Source organism: Cucumis melo, chromosome 1 (genome assembly GCF_025177605.1).
Source record: "Cucumis melo cultivar AY chromosome 1, USDA_Cmelo_AY_1.0, whole genome shotgun sequence".
In the NCBI taxonomy this organism is placed as follows: Eukaryota; Viridiplantae; Streptophyta; class Magnoliopsida; order Cucurbitales; family Cucurbitaceae; genus Cucumis; species Cucumis melo.
In genome coordinates this window covers 1,390,776-1,410,128 of record NC_066857.1, presented here as the reverse complement: position 1 = coordinate 1,410,128, position 19,353 = coordinate 1,390,776, and the positions used below count along the sequence as shown (strand labels likewise).

At 34.1% G+C, this 19,353-nt stretch overlaps 3 protein-coding genes across 5 annotated transcripts; all 3 read right to left on the bottom strand.

Annotated features, from left to right (window-relative positions):
- Positions 1-3,634: 3,634 nt before the first annotated feature.
- LOC103495378 (root phototropism protein 3) lies at positions 3,635-7,143 on the bottom strand. Of its 2 annotated transcripts, XM_008456913.3 has the most exons (5): positions 6,607-7,143; positions 6,367-6,498; positions 6,123-6,192; positions 4,706-6,004; positions 3,635-4,374 (listed from the first exon to the last, which is right to left on the bottom strand). In XM_008456913.3, exons 2-5 carry the CDS (start codon positions 6,477-6,479, stop codon positions 3,826-3,828), a joined length of 2,031 nt encoding a protein of 676 aa, XP_008455135.2. In that variant the 5' UTR covers positions 6,480-6,498; positions 6,607-7,143; the 3' UTR covers positions 3,635-3,825. The 2 variants fall into 2 exon arrangements, with proteins under 2 accessions (XP_008455135.2, XP_008455134.2); XM_008456912.3 differs by having other exon boundaries at positions 6,367-7,143.
- Positions 7,144-9,362: 2,219 nt separating this feature from the next.
- On the bottom strand, positions 9,363-13,204 carry LOC103495377 (pentatricopeptide repeat-containing protein At5g09450, mitochondrial). 2 transcript variants are annotated; one of them, XM_008456911.3, is made up of 3 exons: positions 12,678-13,204; positions 12,288-12,579; positions 9,363-10,310 (listed from the first exon to the last, which is right to left on the bottom strand). In XM_008456911.3, exons 1-3 carry the CDS (start codon positions 12,710-12,712, stop codon positions 9,417-9,419), a joined length of 1,221 nt encoding a protein of 406 aa, XP_008455133.2. In that variant the 5' UTR covers positions 12,713-13,204; the 3' UTR covers positions 9,363-9,416. The 2 variants fall into 2 exon arrangements, with proteins under 2 accessions (XP_008455133.2, XP_008455132.2); XM_008456910.3 differs by having other exon boundaries at positions 12,288-12,588; positions 12,678-13,085.
- Positions 13,205-15,812: 2,608 nt separating this feature from the next.
- On the bottom strand, positions 15,813-18,155 carry LOC103495376 (E3 ubiquitin-protein ligase RING1-like). The gene is made up of 2 exons (XM_008456909.3): positions 16,979-18,155; positions 15,813-16,052 (listed from the first exon to the last, which is right to left on the bottom strand). The coding sequence occupies exons 1-2, from the start codon at positions 17,992-17,994 to the stop codon at positions 16,025-16,027; spliced, it is 1,044 nt and encodes a 347-aa protein (XP_008455131.2). The 5' UTR covers positions 17,995-18,155; the 3' UTR covers positions 15,813-16,024.
- Positions 18,156-19,353: the final 1,198 nt, after the last annotated feature.

The following is a 19,353-nucleotide window of genomic DNA, read 5'->3' as shown; positions in this document are numbered from 1 at the left end:
TATATTTTTTTATCTTTCCTTTCCATAAGTTTTCTTTGTATATTTTTTTTTGTTTAAACCTTTCTGGTTTGCTTTTATTGCCCCTCCCACTTCTATGTAACAATGATAATTGCACCTCCCACTTCTGTTGCATAGCTGAAATGAAGATAGAAAGTTTTCTTCATACTTGATCTAGATTACTGCAAGGGTGGTTCCTCACTACAATCATGATTAGCTGCTCCACATGATGAGCTCAGACGTGCACTAAGACTTTCTCGTGCAAATACAATTGAACAAAAGAAAATTTTCTAGTACTACAGAAATGGATGTTTCTTGGATTCACACAATAACTTTGTGCTTTTAGACAATTCTTTTATGCATGTGGAATCTACATCACTTTCAAATATTGGTAACATGATTGACAATTACTGCATACCATCGTAGTATAGAAAATTTTTCCAGTGGCACTGTTTCATAGCATGGGTGTGTATGTGTGTATACATCAATCTCGTTCTTGCCAAATGTCAAGCATGCTAGCATGCCTCCACAAAGACTTTTAGATTAAGAACTAGACCCATTAATTTCCGAGGACTACGTGGTCTCTATCGACAAGATTGAAATCACGATGTGATTAATGGATATGTAGAATCTACACCTTTGCCTACAAAACCGATTAGGTATGAAGATGCCCCCACTTGAAGCTAACTAAAGTTGGTAGCATTTCTAACCACTCTAATTCCATTCTTCTCTTACAAAATGATTAGGACTCGCCAGTACATTTTACCACTTGTAATAGTCTTTGTTTTTAGTATAATAATGGTAGGGATGGAGGATCTAATCTAATTACTTTGATCCTTAAGTTTCAATGTTTGTCAACATTGTGGCTTTGAGTGTATTGGATGATTGAAGTATTACAAAGAAAAGATGATTGTCTTTTCAAGATGGATCAATATCTTTACTTTTAACTGTTTTCTGGTTGGAATTGAGAATTACTTTATGAAGAAAAAGATGAAAATTGTGAGAACTTTTAAGATAGGGCCAACAAACTTTTGATATCATTCTCTTTTCATTTCACATTGAGTAACCTTGTTGCCTTAATTTAATAATTTAGGGCAAATGGCATGAGGATGATGGACAATAAAAGATAAGGAAAGTATCATTATACCCTAAACTTTCATACACATAAATTTGGACACTTAATTAGATATTTTTTATATTTTACTTAAAAAAAAAGATTTCCTACACTAATAGTAAGCAAGAATGACCTAAATGTACCATTCTTTTTTTTCATGAATAGCTTAATAACTTACAATATTACATAAAATCAAGTTCAAATATCTATAATACTCTCATTGATTTCTAACATTTTCATTTAAAAAATTTGAAAAGATACAAATACGAAAAAAGAAATCAATTCTATCGCTTATAGGCTTCTATCAATGCAATAGACACTAATAGAAGTTTATCGTTGATAAAATTTGAAATGTTAATATATTTTGTAAATATTACTTTCAACATAATAATATTATTGTTATTATTATTATTGTCATCTACAAAAAAAATTCCAAAAAGTTAATGACTTGTGAAACAAGAAAAATAAGATGGGGTTAAAACTCAAAACATGTTTTGAGTTCAATTAAAATTGATGTTGTCTGGATCCATGAATTTATAACTTAAAAGTTTCTTCGTCAAAAAATAAAAGCGTGTGAACTTAACTTATAATTGGCATGACATTTCATTATAAAGTGAGAGGTTCGATCTCTCATCCTCACAATTGTTTACTATCCTTAATCAACTACGTACTTAAGATACAAACCCTACTAACTCATAAAACCGAAAAAGAAGAAGAAAAACAAAGCAAAAGAAAACATAATACTTTCCTGTCAAGGTCGAATGTTTTTGACACAACTCCAAAGCAAAGTGATGAACCAAAAAGGCTTTTCTTTTTGGAAGTTGATTGAGATTTTTGCAGCCACACCTCTCATTATCCAAATAAGTGTTTAAGGAAATTTGGAATTGGGCACACTGTGACCATCTACCATTGTCTCCAACAATGCTCACTCTTCAAAGGCTTTTAGTGGGACATTGACATTTATCCTAACACTTTCATTACTCCTTGTACTAACAACCACACTTGGGTGTTCCATTCTTTATTCTCCATAATAAATTCATCGTTTTCTTTCTCTTTTACTCATTATTATTAAGAAAATTATTTACACTAAAACTATTAAAAATATTTATCATAATGTTTATCGTTGATAAAATCTGAACTTTTGCTAAAATATTATGCCTATGTTTGAAAATGTCAGCAAAGTATTTAGGATCCATTTGAAATTTACAAGTTACATTTTTAATAAAACAAATTATCCATATATCACTATTCAAATATGTTTAGAATAATTTATTTATTAGCTTTTAAAAGGTAATTAACTATTCACATCTCATCTAATTAATTATTTTAAATCATAAGAGCAATGTACTTAGTTTAGTTTAGTTTAGGCTACACCCAAGTCCATACTCACCATTTTTTCTACACATGCAAATAGCTCCATATTTTAATTTATTGGATATAGTTATATGCAAATTAAATTGAAGACATTAAGATAAAATAACATGTTGTTTAGTTTAGGCATAAAATCCAATACATATATAAGACTTTGTTTCTCCCACATATACTTATCCAAAGGAGCTTTTATTTCCCTCTAGCATTGACTATGTATTAATGCTTCACATGGACCACTGCATAAGAAGGGTTCTGCTTATTAGTAGATTTGTAGTTAGTCGAGTCAGATAATAACTCATTCAAGGTATTTATTTTTTAGTCCTCCGTAGGTGGCAGTCTTGATTAGATCCTTTCCTTTCCTCCTCCCTTTTATTCATATTCGTAAGGTTTGTAGGTTTTACCATTATACAACTTTCTTCCCAGCCCACAAGCAGACACTAAATTTGATGCCAAAAGTTGAGCAAAGAAAAAGCATACATGACAGTATAAGGAATGAATTTGTTTTAATAGAGAAAGAACGTGTGGTTTACAAAAGAGAAAACCTACGCGTCGATCTAGTGCTTGTCACATACTCTATAAATATTATGAAAAGTTCAAACTGATAAAAAAAATATATTAGATCGATTATAGTTACGATTTGACATTGTACTAAAAAATTAAAAAGTTTGTCATATATAGAAAAAAACAATATGACTATACACACTAAAAAGAATGGCTACAAATATAATGAAATATAGATACAAAACCAATTCTAAATAGATAAATGGAAAATGAGATTGAATGATGTATATTGAATAAACAAAACATGTGTAATCTAAGAAAACACGTATCATATTGGTTCTCTTCCATCACTTTATAGACAAGAATCTTCTAAGTTTGATATGTTATTTTAAGATCACAACTTTGGAAGAACATGGATGGCAAACTAACATCCATATGTTTTAGGTCATAACTGAATTCATGGCCATTGGCCAAACACAAAACAAAACTACTATCCTATTTAAAAATCATTCCGTTTTTAGTTTTCGAAGTTTATGTTTGTACCTCTTTTTAATTATATCTTATTATAGTTGGCACTGTTCTTAAAAGAAAGATATGAATTTTTAGTCGAAATCTCAAACCAAATACAAACTTTAGTTATGAGACGAAAACTTGGTTTAGATTTTGATTTATTGAAGTGGTAATAAAAAGATAATGATAGTTGTACATCCTTACAATAAAATTACCATTTCACATAAAAGCCTGAAAAATGCCACAACTTTCCAATAATTCCACCCTTCACCAAGCAGAAAAGGTAAGATCCTCAATATTGTACTGTTGCCTCCTACTATTGAATTTCCTTTTCATGATATTGAGTTTCTCCACCTTCTATTTGTCTTTCTAGCCTTCTCTCCTGTTGTTGGAACTTGATCAACCAAATCTTGGTTTTCCATGGCATTCATCTTTGTCAGTTTACTTAGTTTCTTCCATCCACTGCTCCATGATGATGTTTGTTTCTGCTTTAGGATCTTCTCAAAATGCCTCTGCAAAGTCTCCAAATTGTTTTGGAGCTCTAAGTATTTTATATTCACAGTATCAAGTTCGAACTTCAGTGTGTTTATATCTTTTTTTGCGGCTGTCCATCCTTCTTGGAATGATTGAGGTGTCCCTTCAAGTAGTGTTTTTCTGCTTGAGGCGATTGGTTGAAATCGTGAGTCGCCAGCTTCTTTGATTGTGTTGTTGGCTATGGCATTGTTTATCTTTATTTGCTCAGAGAAGAGAACTTGAACGACAACGCGTAATGGGAGTCGTTCGTTTTGTGCAGCGTGCATACAGGCATCAACAGACAGCTTTTGGCAGTCCATCACCCGGCACAACCGTTTCCTTTCGTGCTCGGATAGCGTTGGATGTGCCTGTTGATTTTGTTTAACAAGAAATAAGTAAAAAGAAGAAAGTTAATGGGGATCCATAGTCGAATGAACTTGATGCAGTTCTTTAACGAAACCTTTCCTTACATAATCCCCTTTATAAGTTTATAAGGATTTCTAATGTATCCAAGTCTTTTATTGTTTCACGCCAAATGTTATGCAGTTGAAATTATATATGCATATTTGCTTCAAAATCCCTTTCTTTGGGGACAAATGACAATTAAAAACACCAATGAATGGAATTAACCAAAACAGAAGTCGGTAAAAAATGAAACTTGATCAAGCAAATAGATTAAAAAGATTACATTCAACTTACCTTAAGATATGAATCGACTGCTCGATAAAGTCCGTCATCACATGATCTTGCCGATTCGGGAAGAGCCTCAGCCAGGACTTGAAACTTTGTCAAAGAAAGATTTCTATCTCTAGCCACCTCTGTGAGATAGCTATCAACAAGCCTTGCCACTCGCATCTTCGCATTTTGGTCCGAACTTGCAGTAGTTTGAGATGCTTCTAATGCATCTTTTCCCGAAAAGGATTGACAGCTGGGACTTGAATCTTCGGTTAGTTCTTGAATCAGGAAATGTTCTAAAAGCCTCTGAACAAGATCAACATCATACATGGTCTCAGATGTGTTATAAGAAGGAATGAGAAGGTCTTTGAGGGTGGCCTGTTCAAATTGCATCCCCACCCTTTTCTCGAGTTCAGTAACTAAAGCAGGAGCAACCTTCAAAACATTTGCCATGCTTAGAAGTTGTAGAAGAAAGCTACATGAAACACTGTCCTTCTGTGGTGGAAGTATGCTGATCAGACTCTCAATAATCATTCTCCTTTCTTTCACCTGAATCGTTGAGATTTTGTTCTTCGGATTTACCACAACCATATGAAGGTCACCATTCCAATTGTACTTTCTGCTACTGCCACTGCCATTGCTACAGTTTGTGGCCTCTGTGCCTTCTCCATTCTCATGATTAACTAAACCTGGAAGCCATTTACATGCATAGTACATTATTGCAGCTCCAATCTGTTCATATCCCATCCCTTTCACCTTTATAGCAGTGATAACTCGCACAAAGTGATCAATTCTCAGAATTGATACGTCTTCGAACCACCAATCCACAGGAACGGTATGGCTTCCACCTGGGATCGGCTCCTTCATCTCGTTCCATTTTGGACTTTGAATGTCCTGAGGCTTCCCAGTGTAACTCCATCTCACTCCTTTTGGATTGGCACAGGCCTTCCAAGCTATGGAGTCACTACATCTTCTAACTATTTGAAGATTCTCTGCCCACGGTGAAAGATTCTCGCAGCTTTTCAACACTAGAATCGAGTCGCTCCAAGATGATAGAACAACATAGCTTAAAAACGCTTCGGTTTTGAATATGAGGTTCCCTTCCTCATAATCTTCTGTCATTTCAAGGTACTCGGCAGCACATCTTAGGCCAGAGATATTGGCCGCGGTTAGATCAAGAGGGATGCCATAGCAGAACTTCGCTGCTAATAGAAACGCCTCAGTCCCCCCCGGAAGGTCTTTGATAACAATCTTGCTCAAATCTGGATCCCTTGATTCATACGCAAGTCTTGTCATCTTCCCACTTCGAGAAAAGAGAAGACACTTTCCAACAAGAATGAGGAAAAAACAACAAATCAAAACAAACAAATGGTCAAAAAACTCATCTCCAAAAACACATAGGCTCTAAACCGAAAAATAAAAATAAAAGGAAATGTGCTACCTTGTGTAAATGGAAATCCACGTCTTCAACTTGAACAAGAAGATCACTCGGAATATCAGTTCCAACATGCCTAAGCAAAACAAACCATAAAACTCAAAACCCTGCATGAGAACTCGGTTCAAATTTGGCACAGCCATTTCAACATACATTTGATGTTCACTACACCCATAAAGGCAACATGTGAATATCCAAAGAGAAAAAAAAAATTCAAAAAGGAAAAAGCAGTTTCTAAAGAAGAATTAACCATGAACGGCCTCTAAGCTCAAACCCATCGGTCTTGAGGCTATGTTTGGTTGGACTGAGGAGTCCATCGCCATACCCACGTTCTCTAACAGATTCAGATTCAGATTCCCACATGATTGAAAGGGAGAAAACTCTGAAAAGTTTCAGTTGAAAATTTAGCTTGAGGGGAAACAACGAATTATCAAAGTGGGGATGGAAAAAAAAAAAACAGAGATATGAAGTCAAAAAGAAGAATTTCCACATGGGTTGGTTGGATTTATGCTGGTTGAAATGTCGGCTTGGACAGTTGTTGGAATTGGATTGATATTGCTCACGGGGAATTCTACAGTATGCAATGTCATTGGATCTTTCTTTCTGGGTCTTCTCCCCTGATCCGCCATGGACATATTGTTTGCTTCCGTCTGCGTTAAAATTTGATCTTCCTCCATTTCTTTGGGTATTTTTTTGTGCTAAGGTAGTTAACGAACAAGAAATACAATATATGAACTTTAAATGGAAGTTGTGTAAACCTTTTTATTTCTCTAGAATTTAATATGTCACCCCTAACCACAACTAAATTATCCATCCTTCATTCCTCAGTTAGATTGCACGACTTTTATTACATATCTCAAGATAGACTCCACAACTTCATTATAAGATACAACAATAAAAGTAATCACTGCATTATTGAAGGAAGAAGAAAGTAACTCTGCTTATTGTCATGGATGTCACCAATTATGTCAAATACTACTGGAGAAAGAGGGTTGTCATTGATGGAAAAAGAAGACATGGGAGAGAGTTTTTAGAAATTAAAGTTGAAGTAAAAAGGATTAGAATTACAGAACTTCAAGCTCATTTCTTTCATTTGATTATTACTGCAGTTACGACCACTACAGAAAATGAGTTATTAAGATACAACAGTGTAGTTTTTTCTTATTTGTAATCTATTGAATAACTCTGCAATTGATATACATATTGACTATTGAATTTGCAATCCATTTGTGTATTTTATTCCTTGTGCTTATCTTCTATGAACTTTGCTTCTTTTCTTTTTTGCAACGAGGACAAAAGTGAAAGAGGCTGATCATGTCAAAATCTTCTTATATCGATCCAACTTCTAAATGCGCTTGTAAAGAAGTTGAATAAGAGATTGTTTAGTCGTCACAACCGAAACCCTAAACTCTAAACTCTAAATTACTCTGACCGTAACAACGGCTAGAGATAATTGGAATAAGGGTTTTGTGTTGTTTTCCCACTTTGGCTGCCAAAACCTTACATGCTTGACATGGTTAGGGGCGAGAGAGAGAGAGAGAGAGTTGTCCTTCTCACTCAACTTGCTCAAGTCACAACCACTCAATTAAGTTGAAGAGTTATGGAAATAATGTCACAAAAGCTAAGACATATATGTACATTACTCGTTAAGATATATATCATCGTTGTCTGTCTAAACATAACTTTACTAGTGAAGATGTATTCTCGAAAGAAATAATAGAAGCTGAAATCTTCTCAACTTCCTATATTTTGACCTTGATTCAAACACAAAAAAAAATTACAATAAAAAAAATAAATGTTTGAATAGTTTGAAACATGTAAAAAAAATCCACAATATATAGGGAAGTACAAGCTAGAAATGAGAGCAAGAGAACGAGAATGAAAAACAAGATTCTAAAGTTTGATTATTGATTTGAATACATTAAACAACGTTAAAAGTGAGAAAATAGAATTTTCAAAATTTATAAATATGTAAAATTTTTCGCTATACTAAAGCAAATAAGCTTAAAATAAAAGCTAGACTTGACAACAAGAGCTTTAACACGTTAACACAACGTGTCAATACAGTAATTTTATTGGATATCAGCCAAAAAAAAGTTATAAAAATGACTTTAATTTTAACATCATCAATGGTAATCCAAAAAGTATTTACAAATTATTTATTTGTGTGACATCCATTTCCGAACAAAGGAATCGTTTTCTCGTCGATAAGAATAAATAGGTCTCAAATATACATCACAATTAATTTGGTCACTACTTTCACAAATTTGAAATGTCAATTCATAAATTATTTATTGAGACAAATTTCAAAGGAAACAATCAATGTCTTTGGAGTTTGCAAGCATAGAAGAGATAATATAAAGTTACATCAATTGGGTCTTCTAGGGCAATAAATGATGGGATAATTGTTGACCTATTATCTATATTTGGGAGCTTAATTAGACATTGCCATGTGACTTTAATGTCCTTTTTTCTTCTACTTCTCTTTTGAAAAATATGTCTAAATTTTCATTTATGCTACATTCAAATAGTTATTTTATTTCTTTGTGTGGGTGGGTGTGAATATAATGATGTGTATAAGAATATAAGAGTTTCAATGGCATTAACATGAATGTTATTGTGCATATTTGTGATGCTTTTTAATAATTATTCTTTCACATTTATTCGTTTTTTTTTATATGATATGATATGTGAAGTAAATTTGGAAAGGAAATAGGGTTGGATTAAAAAAAATTAATTATTTAGGTTTTGTTTGATAAAAGAATTTTTTTTTTTTTACATTTTATATTTGATAAAATAAATAAGAACCTCAAGTCGAACCACTAAAATAATCCATCAAGAAACGTAAAATAACATCATAATTATATATAACACTCACACCAAGTAACTTTACAAACATGATTTTAAAATTAAAATAGAATCTTAATTGTGTGTGTAAACTTCATCTTGGTGAACTTTATCGAAAAAAATACCATTTTAGCTTTTGTCCGATATTAAACCATGAGAAGACGTTCGCAAACTTAATCTTAGAAATATTAGTATGCATTAAATAATCGCCCTCTTGTATATAAGATGTGTTAGATTCCTGCAAATAAGGACTAAATAGTCGGTTCTTACAAAAGAGAAAGAAATGAAATGAACTTAAAGACACACGTTGAGAAGAAGTTTAAGTGTGACACAAACTATAAAGACCAAGACAGAGATTTGAAATTTGAAAAATTAAAAACAAAGTATATGAAACTTGGATTTAATCAAAATGAGATGAACTAGATTATGAATTTAAACCTCTACTTTCCACCACTAAGCTACTGTGGGGTCACAGTTCTTCTGAATCAAAACATTTACAAAGCTGTTGGCTTTCTCATTCAAGCCAGCTTCAACAAATGCATTTACAAGCCTATTACAAGAAGAAATATCAAAATCTGTTGTAGTTGATTGTTTCCATTGATCAATAACTTCACCAATTTCCTTCAAATCATCAAGCATCAGGTAACAAGATACAATGCAAATATAATTTCTGCTCTTCATTTTTTGCTTTGTCATCCTTAATGATCTCCAAATTTGATCGATTCTGTCTTTGTTTCCCAGACCAGCATACAAGATTATGAGGAGGTCATATGTAATCCATTCTCGCTGAGAAATGCCACTCGCAGACTCAACTACAGAGTTCGACCCTGAATGCAATAGATTAGCTGACTTAATGTATATGTTGACGAGTTCAATATATCGCACCCAATTTTCATTTGAATTGGGGTTATGATTCATCTCGTTGAGAATCTGTTTAACACCATCGATGTTCAAAGCTGCAGCTAGAGAACTGATCCAGAGATTATAAGTGAAAATGTCAGGATGAACCATCTTTTGTTTCAGGTCATCAACGATTGAGGATACTTTTTCTACTTGCCCATTCGACGTGTACAAAGTCATCATCTCGTTGAATGGAAGGGCTGTTAGAGGTATATCTGACTCCTTTATCTTTTCATAGAGAGTTTCAGCTTTGTCAGTCAATTTGGACCCAGCAAAAGAGTGAAGGAGAGCAGTATAAGTCTCACAAGTTTTGGCATCAATAGGCAGACCTTCAAAGTATCGTTCGGCAGCATCGACGCCAAATACTTTGGTCATTAAGTCAATGCGGATTGCAAAGTCGGAATCAGATAAATCAGACTTATTATGAGTTACCATCCATTCTAAAATCTGTAAGAAAGAAAATAGTATTGGCAGTGAATTATGCGGAAAATTTAATGTAATGTAGACAGATTGTCAGTTCATTGTAAATAGAGAAGAAGACGTAAAATCAATCCCCTGATCAGTGTTCTACAGATTATGAGCCAAACAAAACGATAGAGACCTTTCTAACAACTTCCTTATCCTTTTTCTCAAACGAAAAATAAGAAAGATTTCGGCAATCATAAAATTCAACTCCCCTTGTAGTACACTGCAACTTGACGCTTTCTTCCTCATTATTAGCATATAATTACATCATTAATAATTTTACGCAGCCAAGTATTGTTTGAAGGAACTAGAACACTTCTAAAATTCTTCAAACATTTAATTGCCCTCACCTCAGAATACGTGAATTGTATTCTTTAAGGATTAAGGAAGACCCCCAACGGGGAAATTACTCCTTTTCTTTTCAACAAAACATTTTTATGCATCACCACTTTCTGTTTCTCATATTGACCATATATATACCTTTTGCATTCTTCTCGTTACAAAACATTTGTTGAGTCTATCAGTTGTTGAATTTCTCTCCTCTTTATGCTGCATAAAGGACAAGACTGAAAGAGTAGCACTGTTCGAAGGCAAAGGATGGGTCTTATCACTCTGAGACTAACACTTACTGCTGCAAAACCCAAAGCTATCCGATAGTTCTAGTCCCTCCAAAATCTAGAAACTCCAAATTTTGCTCCATGCTAACAGTGCCAGCTCAGCAAATTCATCAAAACAACATATTGGCCGTCCTGCCACTTGTCCCCTGGGATCTTTCTCTCCGCTCTTGACACTCTTTAGAAAGAGCAAAATAAAGTATAAACTTCGTCTAAGCATTGCATAAGTCTCTTCTCCTTCATCTGGTCATCTAGCTGCTAAACCATTCAAAGTACGGGACCAGCTCCATTCAACCAGTATCAAGTTCATAATATCATATAAGTTTTTCTGATAATATATTTACCCCTATCAGACTCTCCCTCAGACATATATGAAGCCGAACCTTTCTGCCTACAATTTCATGCTTTCATTGACAATGATCCAATTTAGTGAGAAACTCAAATGCCTACAAAGGGTGAGTTTAGAAGCATCCTTACTGAAGTGTTTCCTTCCATCATCTTGTCTTTGTCTTCGTGTTCATCAACAACATGCGTGTGTTGAAAACGTACAAACGGTTGGAACAACTAGAAAATGATCTAGAACTAGAAGCTAACAAAAAAGCATCCTAATAGCGTCAATAACAAAAATTAATAAGGATTTCACAAAGACAGCTCCATTAAGAAGTTAATACAGCAATCCTCACCCAAAAATTATCATTCTTGACATAGCATGGGTCTGGCAAAATAATTCCTTTGTTCTTTTCTTTTTCTTTTCTTTCTATTCTCTTAAAGGAATTCCGTGCATCACTTGTTTCAAGTCATCATTAGTTGTATTGGGACAACACTGAAAGCCAAGGGTTTTGACTTTTGAGCAAAAGAAAGCACCTAAAAAGGGGTCCATGTTTGAATTACATGAACATTGTTTCTAGCAAATTCCATATGTTTGATTTGAAGGCTCAAACATCTTGGTCCGTAGATACAAATCTTCTTGTTCTAATGTTAAAAATAAGGTTAGAGAGTATACTTCACTCAATAAGAATTAACCAACTATACTATAATTAAAAACTACAAATACAAGTTCCCTCGACAGTAAACATACAGATCACAAGTACATTAGTTAAATTTCACTCTCTTTTTTTTCCTTTTTGAATTAGATTTTAGAAGGCCGCCTCTCCATTCCTTATTTGACTAAAAATTTTCGAAGCATTTGTCTACTTTCACTTGTATCTTTGTTTATTTACATAGGGTTGCACGTTTGATTAGATCTCTTCGAGTGTTACCGCAACAACAGTTAAGAAAACCACAGAAAACTTTTCTCTTTAATAGAGAATTGTAAGAAACAAAAAGAAAACAGATAAAACAATACCTCAAGAGCGTGCTTATACCGCTGAATCTTTCTGAGTTCTTTGGAGATGTTCCGAAGCTCAGTGATCGTAACTTGGTTGCCCTCACTCGTCCATCTCTCAAGAACACGTATAGCACTTCGCTTGGGCAATCTGAGCTGAAATATTCTGCTTTTCAAGTCATTGAATTCTTCAGAATTCACTGAGTCATCAAAAGATTCACTCCTCAAAGCTCCATGAGAGCAATAGTTCGAAATATTGGCTTCATTGAAGACTGGGATCGATTTGAAACTTTGATTTAAGAAGCCTCTATTCCTGAGTTTTCTAGGTTCAGATCAATTTACACAAAAATTCTCAAATAATGAAGAAGATGATACGGAGATTGCATTGAAAGAAAGAACAGCTATACTTACCGGCTGAAGGCGAGGAAGAGAGTGCGAGAAGCCATGGAAATGGATCCTACAATTTGGGTGACCCGATCTCCGTTTTGCTTACTTTTGAATCGGCGACTCGTTTGTATGTTTTTTTCACTACAACAAAGGGTTTTGAATGACCCATCCTTAGGGGTTTTTAACCTTTTGCATACCTCACTTGAGCTCACAAGTATCTATCCAATCCGATTACGATGCTCTAACTCGAGCTCGATGGAAACTTTAAATGGACTAAACCTTTACTCTAGTGATTAGGAGAATTACCATGTAAGGGGTTCCATCCCTAATTCTAGTGAACATACCTCAACGAATACTTTAAATGGGTTAAACCTTTCTCCTCTCGATCGCGAGAAACCATCCAACCCGATTAAAGCACCTTTCTCGAGTGCGATTAAGGAACTTTGGCCCCTTGCGTTTCGATTATTGAATTGCTATGAAGATGAATTTTCCCTCAAGTTGAAATTGTGTCTAATTGTTTTTCATATGCATCTAATAACCAACAAATAACAAGTGCTCTTCCTTGTGTCAATCATTTTATTTCATATGGATAAGATATAATCATGTTACGTGTCTTATTGTTTATAACTTATAATAATTATTGTATAAATTAGCCTCGTTGTGACTAGTAACTTATTCATATCTTGGATCAAACATGCATTTTAATACAATGGTAAAGTAACATCATGTAAAGGCATGAGTCGTCCATTCAAATATGCTCAATAAAATTTGAACCTACAACGTCAAGTTTTGTAGACTCGCATTCTAACAATTGAACTAAGAGCATTTTAGATTATCAGACTGAATGCAACGTAATGCATGCATTATCATATAAAATATCATAAAATTAAATAAAGAAAAGATTGATCTAATATACGTAATAAAAACCCTAATGAAAGGCTCCTAAACAAGTGTTTTATTTGTTTAAAAAACATTTTAACTTAAAGGTTATTTTCAAACTTATTTTCATTCTCTTTAACAAAGTTTACACTCACACTATAACAAGAATCATGAAAAAATTTAGTATTAGAAAACATAGCTCCAAGTTGTCTTGCAAACCGAAGGCATTTTACAGTATTGTTCGAAGCACATATGTTGTCCTGTTGCAACGTTAAAATGTCGCATCGTTTGGGATTAGACTAGATACTATCTTTGATGCATTTTCAAAAATATGAGTAGGTATCAAGGGTTCTTTTCATCGACCTTGTCAACCCATCATACCGTATTTAGGACATCGCTTAAATACCATGCTTATAGCGTCATCATGTGAAGCTCATTGCATGACAAATGTTCCTAGGCTTGCACAATTTGTTTGGTGGCATTCTAATGAGTAACCTCCGAAAAAAAAATGTAGACTACGAAAATAAAGACTAAATCATTGCAAATTAAAGTTCAAGGAATAATGTATTACTTCTATACATTTTCTTACGACCAATTTAGTGGAAACTTATAAAATATGTGTTTTCTATTGTGTATGTTAGGGAAATTATTTTAAATGACAAAATTGCTGAAAATATTTATAAAATATAACAAATATTTATATTCTATCAATAATAAATACTAATAGACGAAATGTTATGTACTATATTTTAAAAATATTTTGATTTATTTTGCTATATTTAAAAATATTACACGTAGTCCTAAAGAAACAAATAGCAAGACACAATTAACAAAAAAAAAAAAAAAACTTTACTACCTGCTTGAATAAATGGTCAAAATATTTGATAAAGTGTTCTTCTAAGATATTGTATTCAATATATAATAAATGGAAAAGAGAGCTTTTGACACATTTTCCATGCTTTTTACCATTCCAAAAGGCACAACTACTTACTTGAATCCAATTTTCTTTCTTTTCATTTTATTCATGAAAAACTTTCTACTCAAATATTCAAAAGTTGGGAGGACATTGTGGAATAACCCATAGATAAATATTTGAAATTTTAAGATTTGTGTAAAAAATTTATGATTTTGATTCAATCGTAAACGCCAATGCATTTAACACAAACATAACTCAACTATCATAATATTTCTATTATCAACCTCAAAGCTAAAGGTACGATTCTCCTTCCTTATACTTATAAATTATCTTTGCAAAAGAGAAAGTAAAGTCAATGTATTTCTTTGCATTTTATGATTTTGGAAGGAACATGAACTCCATTATTTTAAAATATGTTGTTGCTAAGAACACGTACAAATGTCCTTGTGAGTTTAACCCCAACGATGATTGCCATGACCTCATATTCTAAAGTTGGAATGTTCGATCCCTCGTAGCTATAATTATATTGTAATAAAAAAATGTTTCAAATATAGCAAAAGAAATCAAAACATGTACAAATATAGGAACATGTTCATACCACCATAGGAGCACGTTCTATTAGTTAGAGACACTGATAGACTGATCATCTATGACATTTTAAAGCATTTTTTTTATTAAAAAAATCCTTTTTCATTTTATCTGTCTTAAAATATTTATCAAGAAGCCATTGGAAGGGAGTTGTTTTTACTGTTTTTTTATCAAAACGATCCCATAGTTCTATGTCATTGTGAAACTTGTTTGCCAAATGACATTAGTTTGGCTGCCAGGTTGGGCACATCTCCAATTTTCATTTTCTTCTTGTTTTCTTTTTCCTTAAGTTAGGTGGCAACATGTCAATCATGAACTAAGACAGGAAACTTCCTAGAAGCTCAATTTTGGATGGTCCAAGATGAAATAAGTCATAGTTAAGTATAGTCTTTATTGCAATTATTTTCATGCATCATCGTCCTCGATCATAAGAAAAAAACACGAAACGTGTAATTGAACATTGGATGGACTAAATAAAGATGAGAGTAGTTCATGATATACCTAAATAATTTTTGTATCATGAATTATAGACCTTTTTATGCTTTTGTATTGGTGGTTAATCTTCTTTCTCTGCAATTTTAATTTTTCTGTATTGGTGGTCACTTTTCTATATTTGGACACTGAGTTGAGTTATGAAGTCTAAAATTAATATGTTAGAGGTTAAAAAGTTTGTGTGGATGAATTATTGTTGGATAAAGTTCAAATGTTCTCGAAGTTTCTCGATAAATGTGAACTTCAATAATATTCACTATTGTAGTCAAGTTATGTAACACCAATTTAAGTTGAAAGGCCAAACAATTCCCAAATGATTTTCCTTCGGAAACTAATTGAAACAAAATGGTTGACGCAACCATGTGATGTTTGATATATACCTTAACTTAGCATAGAGAAAACCATGCTACCTAACAATATTATTAGCCATTTTGGAGTACAAAGACATTATAAACATTATGGTTGTGGAAGTGGTGAAGCTTCTTCAATAGCATGTTTATGTGATGACTTGCGGTCTGGATAACCTACACTTGCATTTGATATATACTTAGTTGTCTTTTGAGTAATACATCACACGAGACAAAATATTTTTCATATTATCTCCATTCATTACAGGCAGAAATGAGCATTTAAGAAGGTGATAAAATTCATAAACAAACTAGTACTAAGTAGAGCAAACGAACATCACAAGACAAACGGTTAGAACAAATTAAAACCCAAGAAGTATTATCTTGTTTGTCTGTACCATATAAATAGAGATTATTTAAACCATAAGTTTCAACCTTTATCTTTTATATCAAGAAAAGATAGCAAGTACTCATTCTCAAGATTAGAGTGGCCTTCCCCTCTACGGTAATTGGTACAATTTGAGGGGTTTGATTGAATCCCAACGAATGAACGAACCAATCACTCGGAATACTGAATGAAAAAAGACCAAAATGGCACATTTCGAGATCTCTAAAAACATAATCAAACTACCAAAAACGTATATAAATTAAGATATTAACAAAAGATTATTGAGAAATTTGATGATTTCATGCCAAGATTTACTTACTCAGTAACTAAAAACAAACAAAAATCGTCTTAGTTAAGTTCTGTTGAATAATAATATTGATTTACTCTGCTTATAATCATGTAATTGAGAAAGCATGATAGAGTTGTAAAGTAATCGCAACATCCAGAGTCAGAACATTTCACAAGAAACATATTTCAACTTTGTATGTTTTGTATGTATATATACCATTGATCTTTTATATCATCTGTATTTGACAAAAACAAGAACAACCTTTGAAACCTCTCAGCTTTCTGAGAGTTTGTTTGTATAGACATCTCCATCTTCAGAGATATCACAAAAAGAAGAAGAAAAACAAAAACAGCTCAACTGTAATTAGTTTCAGTATTTATCTGAGTGGAGCTTCTCATTAGAAACTTCCCACTACAAGAAACTGACCTGTTCATAGAAGAAGTAGAAGAATAGCCTCTCCCTTGTGATGATTTCTTCCCCTTTCTCTGTATTGTTTCAGCATCAGAATCCAATTTTTCATTAACATTAGCAAAAACTGAGCTGATTCTAAGAGCTGATAAAGAATCTAAAGATACAGATCTTCTCACTGGCTGAATATCACTGCTTCTTTCTTCTAAATCTTCATCAGCAAAATGGGTTTCTTCTTCTTCATGTTGTTGTTCTTGTTCTTCTTCATTTCTAGCAGAACTTTCCCCCAAATTGGCTCCATCTCCCTCTTCCCTTTGCAATTCCCCTATCTGGGTTTCCGCCGGAGGCCGTGGCGGTGGCGGAGAAGCGGCGGCGGCGCTGGACTGAGCTACAACAGGAGCACGGCACATGGGGCAATTGGTATGAGATCGAAGCCAAGTATCGATACATGGGAGATGAAAAGCATGGCTACACTTGGGCAAAAGCCTCAAGGTTTCATCCTCTTCAAATTCACTCAAACAAACAGAGCACTCTGTTCCATCAATCAAACCCTCACCGGATTTAAACTTACAGACGGCGATGGCGTCGATTACGGCCGGCGGGAGGCCGATGGTGCGGATGTACCAAATGGGATGATCTAAAACAGGGCCCTGTTCTTCATCCAGAAACTCATGTTGGTGATGGGTCTCAGGCGGTGGGGGATCGGGGAGGCGAATCCGTCTACGGCGGCCGGAGTAGAAACGGGCGTAGATGGCGTAGCAGAGGACGAGGAGGAAGGTGAAGGAGAGAAGGGCGATGGTGGAGGTAACCAGGTTGGAGAGTTTGTGAGGCGATTTAGTGGAGGAAGTCTGATTGATATCATCAGCGTCCGGTGGTGGGATTGGAATATGGATATAGCAGTAATTCTTGCATTTTTCAAGGCAATAGGAAGGGCAAGAATAGGAAGAGTAATCGAAGCAGTCTTTGCATAATTTCTTGAGGTCATCGTCTTCGTCATCGGAGGAGAGGAGCTTTCTGGAGGAGAGGAAATCCATGGCGGATTTGAAGAACCGAGGAGTTGAAATGTTGAAAAATCAGGCGGCAGGTCGGAAGGAGCGGTTTAAGAAAGTAGGTCACCGAAAGTTTTGAATGTTTTTGTTTTAATGGTAATTGGATTTTGCTTTGTTTTGTCTTCATTGTTGACTTTTTCGGCTATGGAGATGGAAATGAGGATTGAGTCAAGGTTTTTACTTAATGCTTTTGGGCCTTATGCGGCCCACTAATAAACAACGACTGATATGACAAGCGCCTAAAATCAAGCCTACGACTTGATCGTAGATTCAGTAAACTAACCCTAATCGTAGCTTTCGTAAAGTTTCAAATCAATTTCAACATCAATGAGTAAGGATCGGTCATTCAGCATTTTTTAGGTCGGTTGGATTGATTTAACACTTAAAAATACCTTTTGGAAATTCTCTATTTGAAACTTTTCCAAACCAACTTCCACCGACCCCTTTCATTTTTTGATCGACTAACTTCGGTTTGGTCGGTTGGCTTAGTTTTCCAGTTTATCATGCTCACACCTAGTCTAGAGGTTGGGAGGACTGATTTGTGTTATACGAATATCTCATCAATCTTGTGTGTTTTCGATTGCTAGTGCTTGGGAGTTTTACGTCCTACGTATCTTGTGGTGTCTCGAGCTCGACTCCTAATTTGAGGGTAATATTCCTAGGCATGTCTTCATTTCTTAGCTTGCTATACGAAATTGATCGATTGCATATATGTGATCAGGTTAGGCAATGGTGTTTGATATCCTCAGGGATTGTATTTTGTGTGCAATTGGTTTGGAATCTAGGCATCATTTGTTATTTGAAGTGTTCTTTAAGTAATGCCAACCTTGAAGGATATGTTGTTGTGAGGTCGGTGCTCTTGTAAAATTTTGTTCTAAGATCTTGAACTCAATTATATTGGATTTGTCATTTTAGCAAATTGAGGTAAACAATTGAGGCATAAAGTTCAAAGTGTTGTTTGGTATGTTGTTATTTACCATATCTGAGATAAGCATGATAGATGTGTCATGGTACTCACGTGAGTTCTCCTCATGCGATTAGTATAGATATTCATATTGAGGTTTTTATGTGTCGTTCTAAGTGCTTGGGAACTTAACCATGTGAATTGTTCTCCTTGAAACTTGTTTGCTTAAGTTGTACGTTGTGGTGTTTCTTTTTTAAGCTAAAATGTTTGAGTTGTAGTTTTGTTTGTGCGTCTTTTAACCCTTAGCTATTAGATCTCTCTTTCCCTTTAACAATATATTAGCTTTGCAAAAAAGAAGTTTACACAAGTAGTATAATATTAGGAGCCTATAAGTTTAGATGAATAACATATACTAAAAATAATATTTTCAAATATCGCAA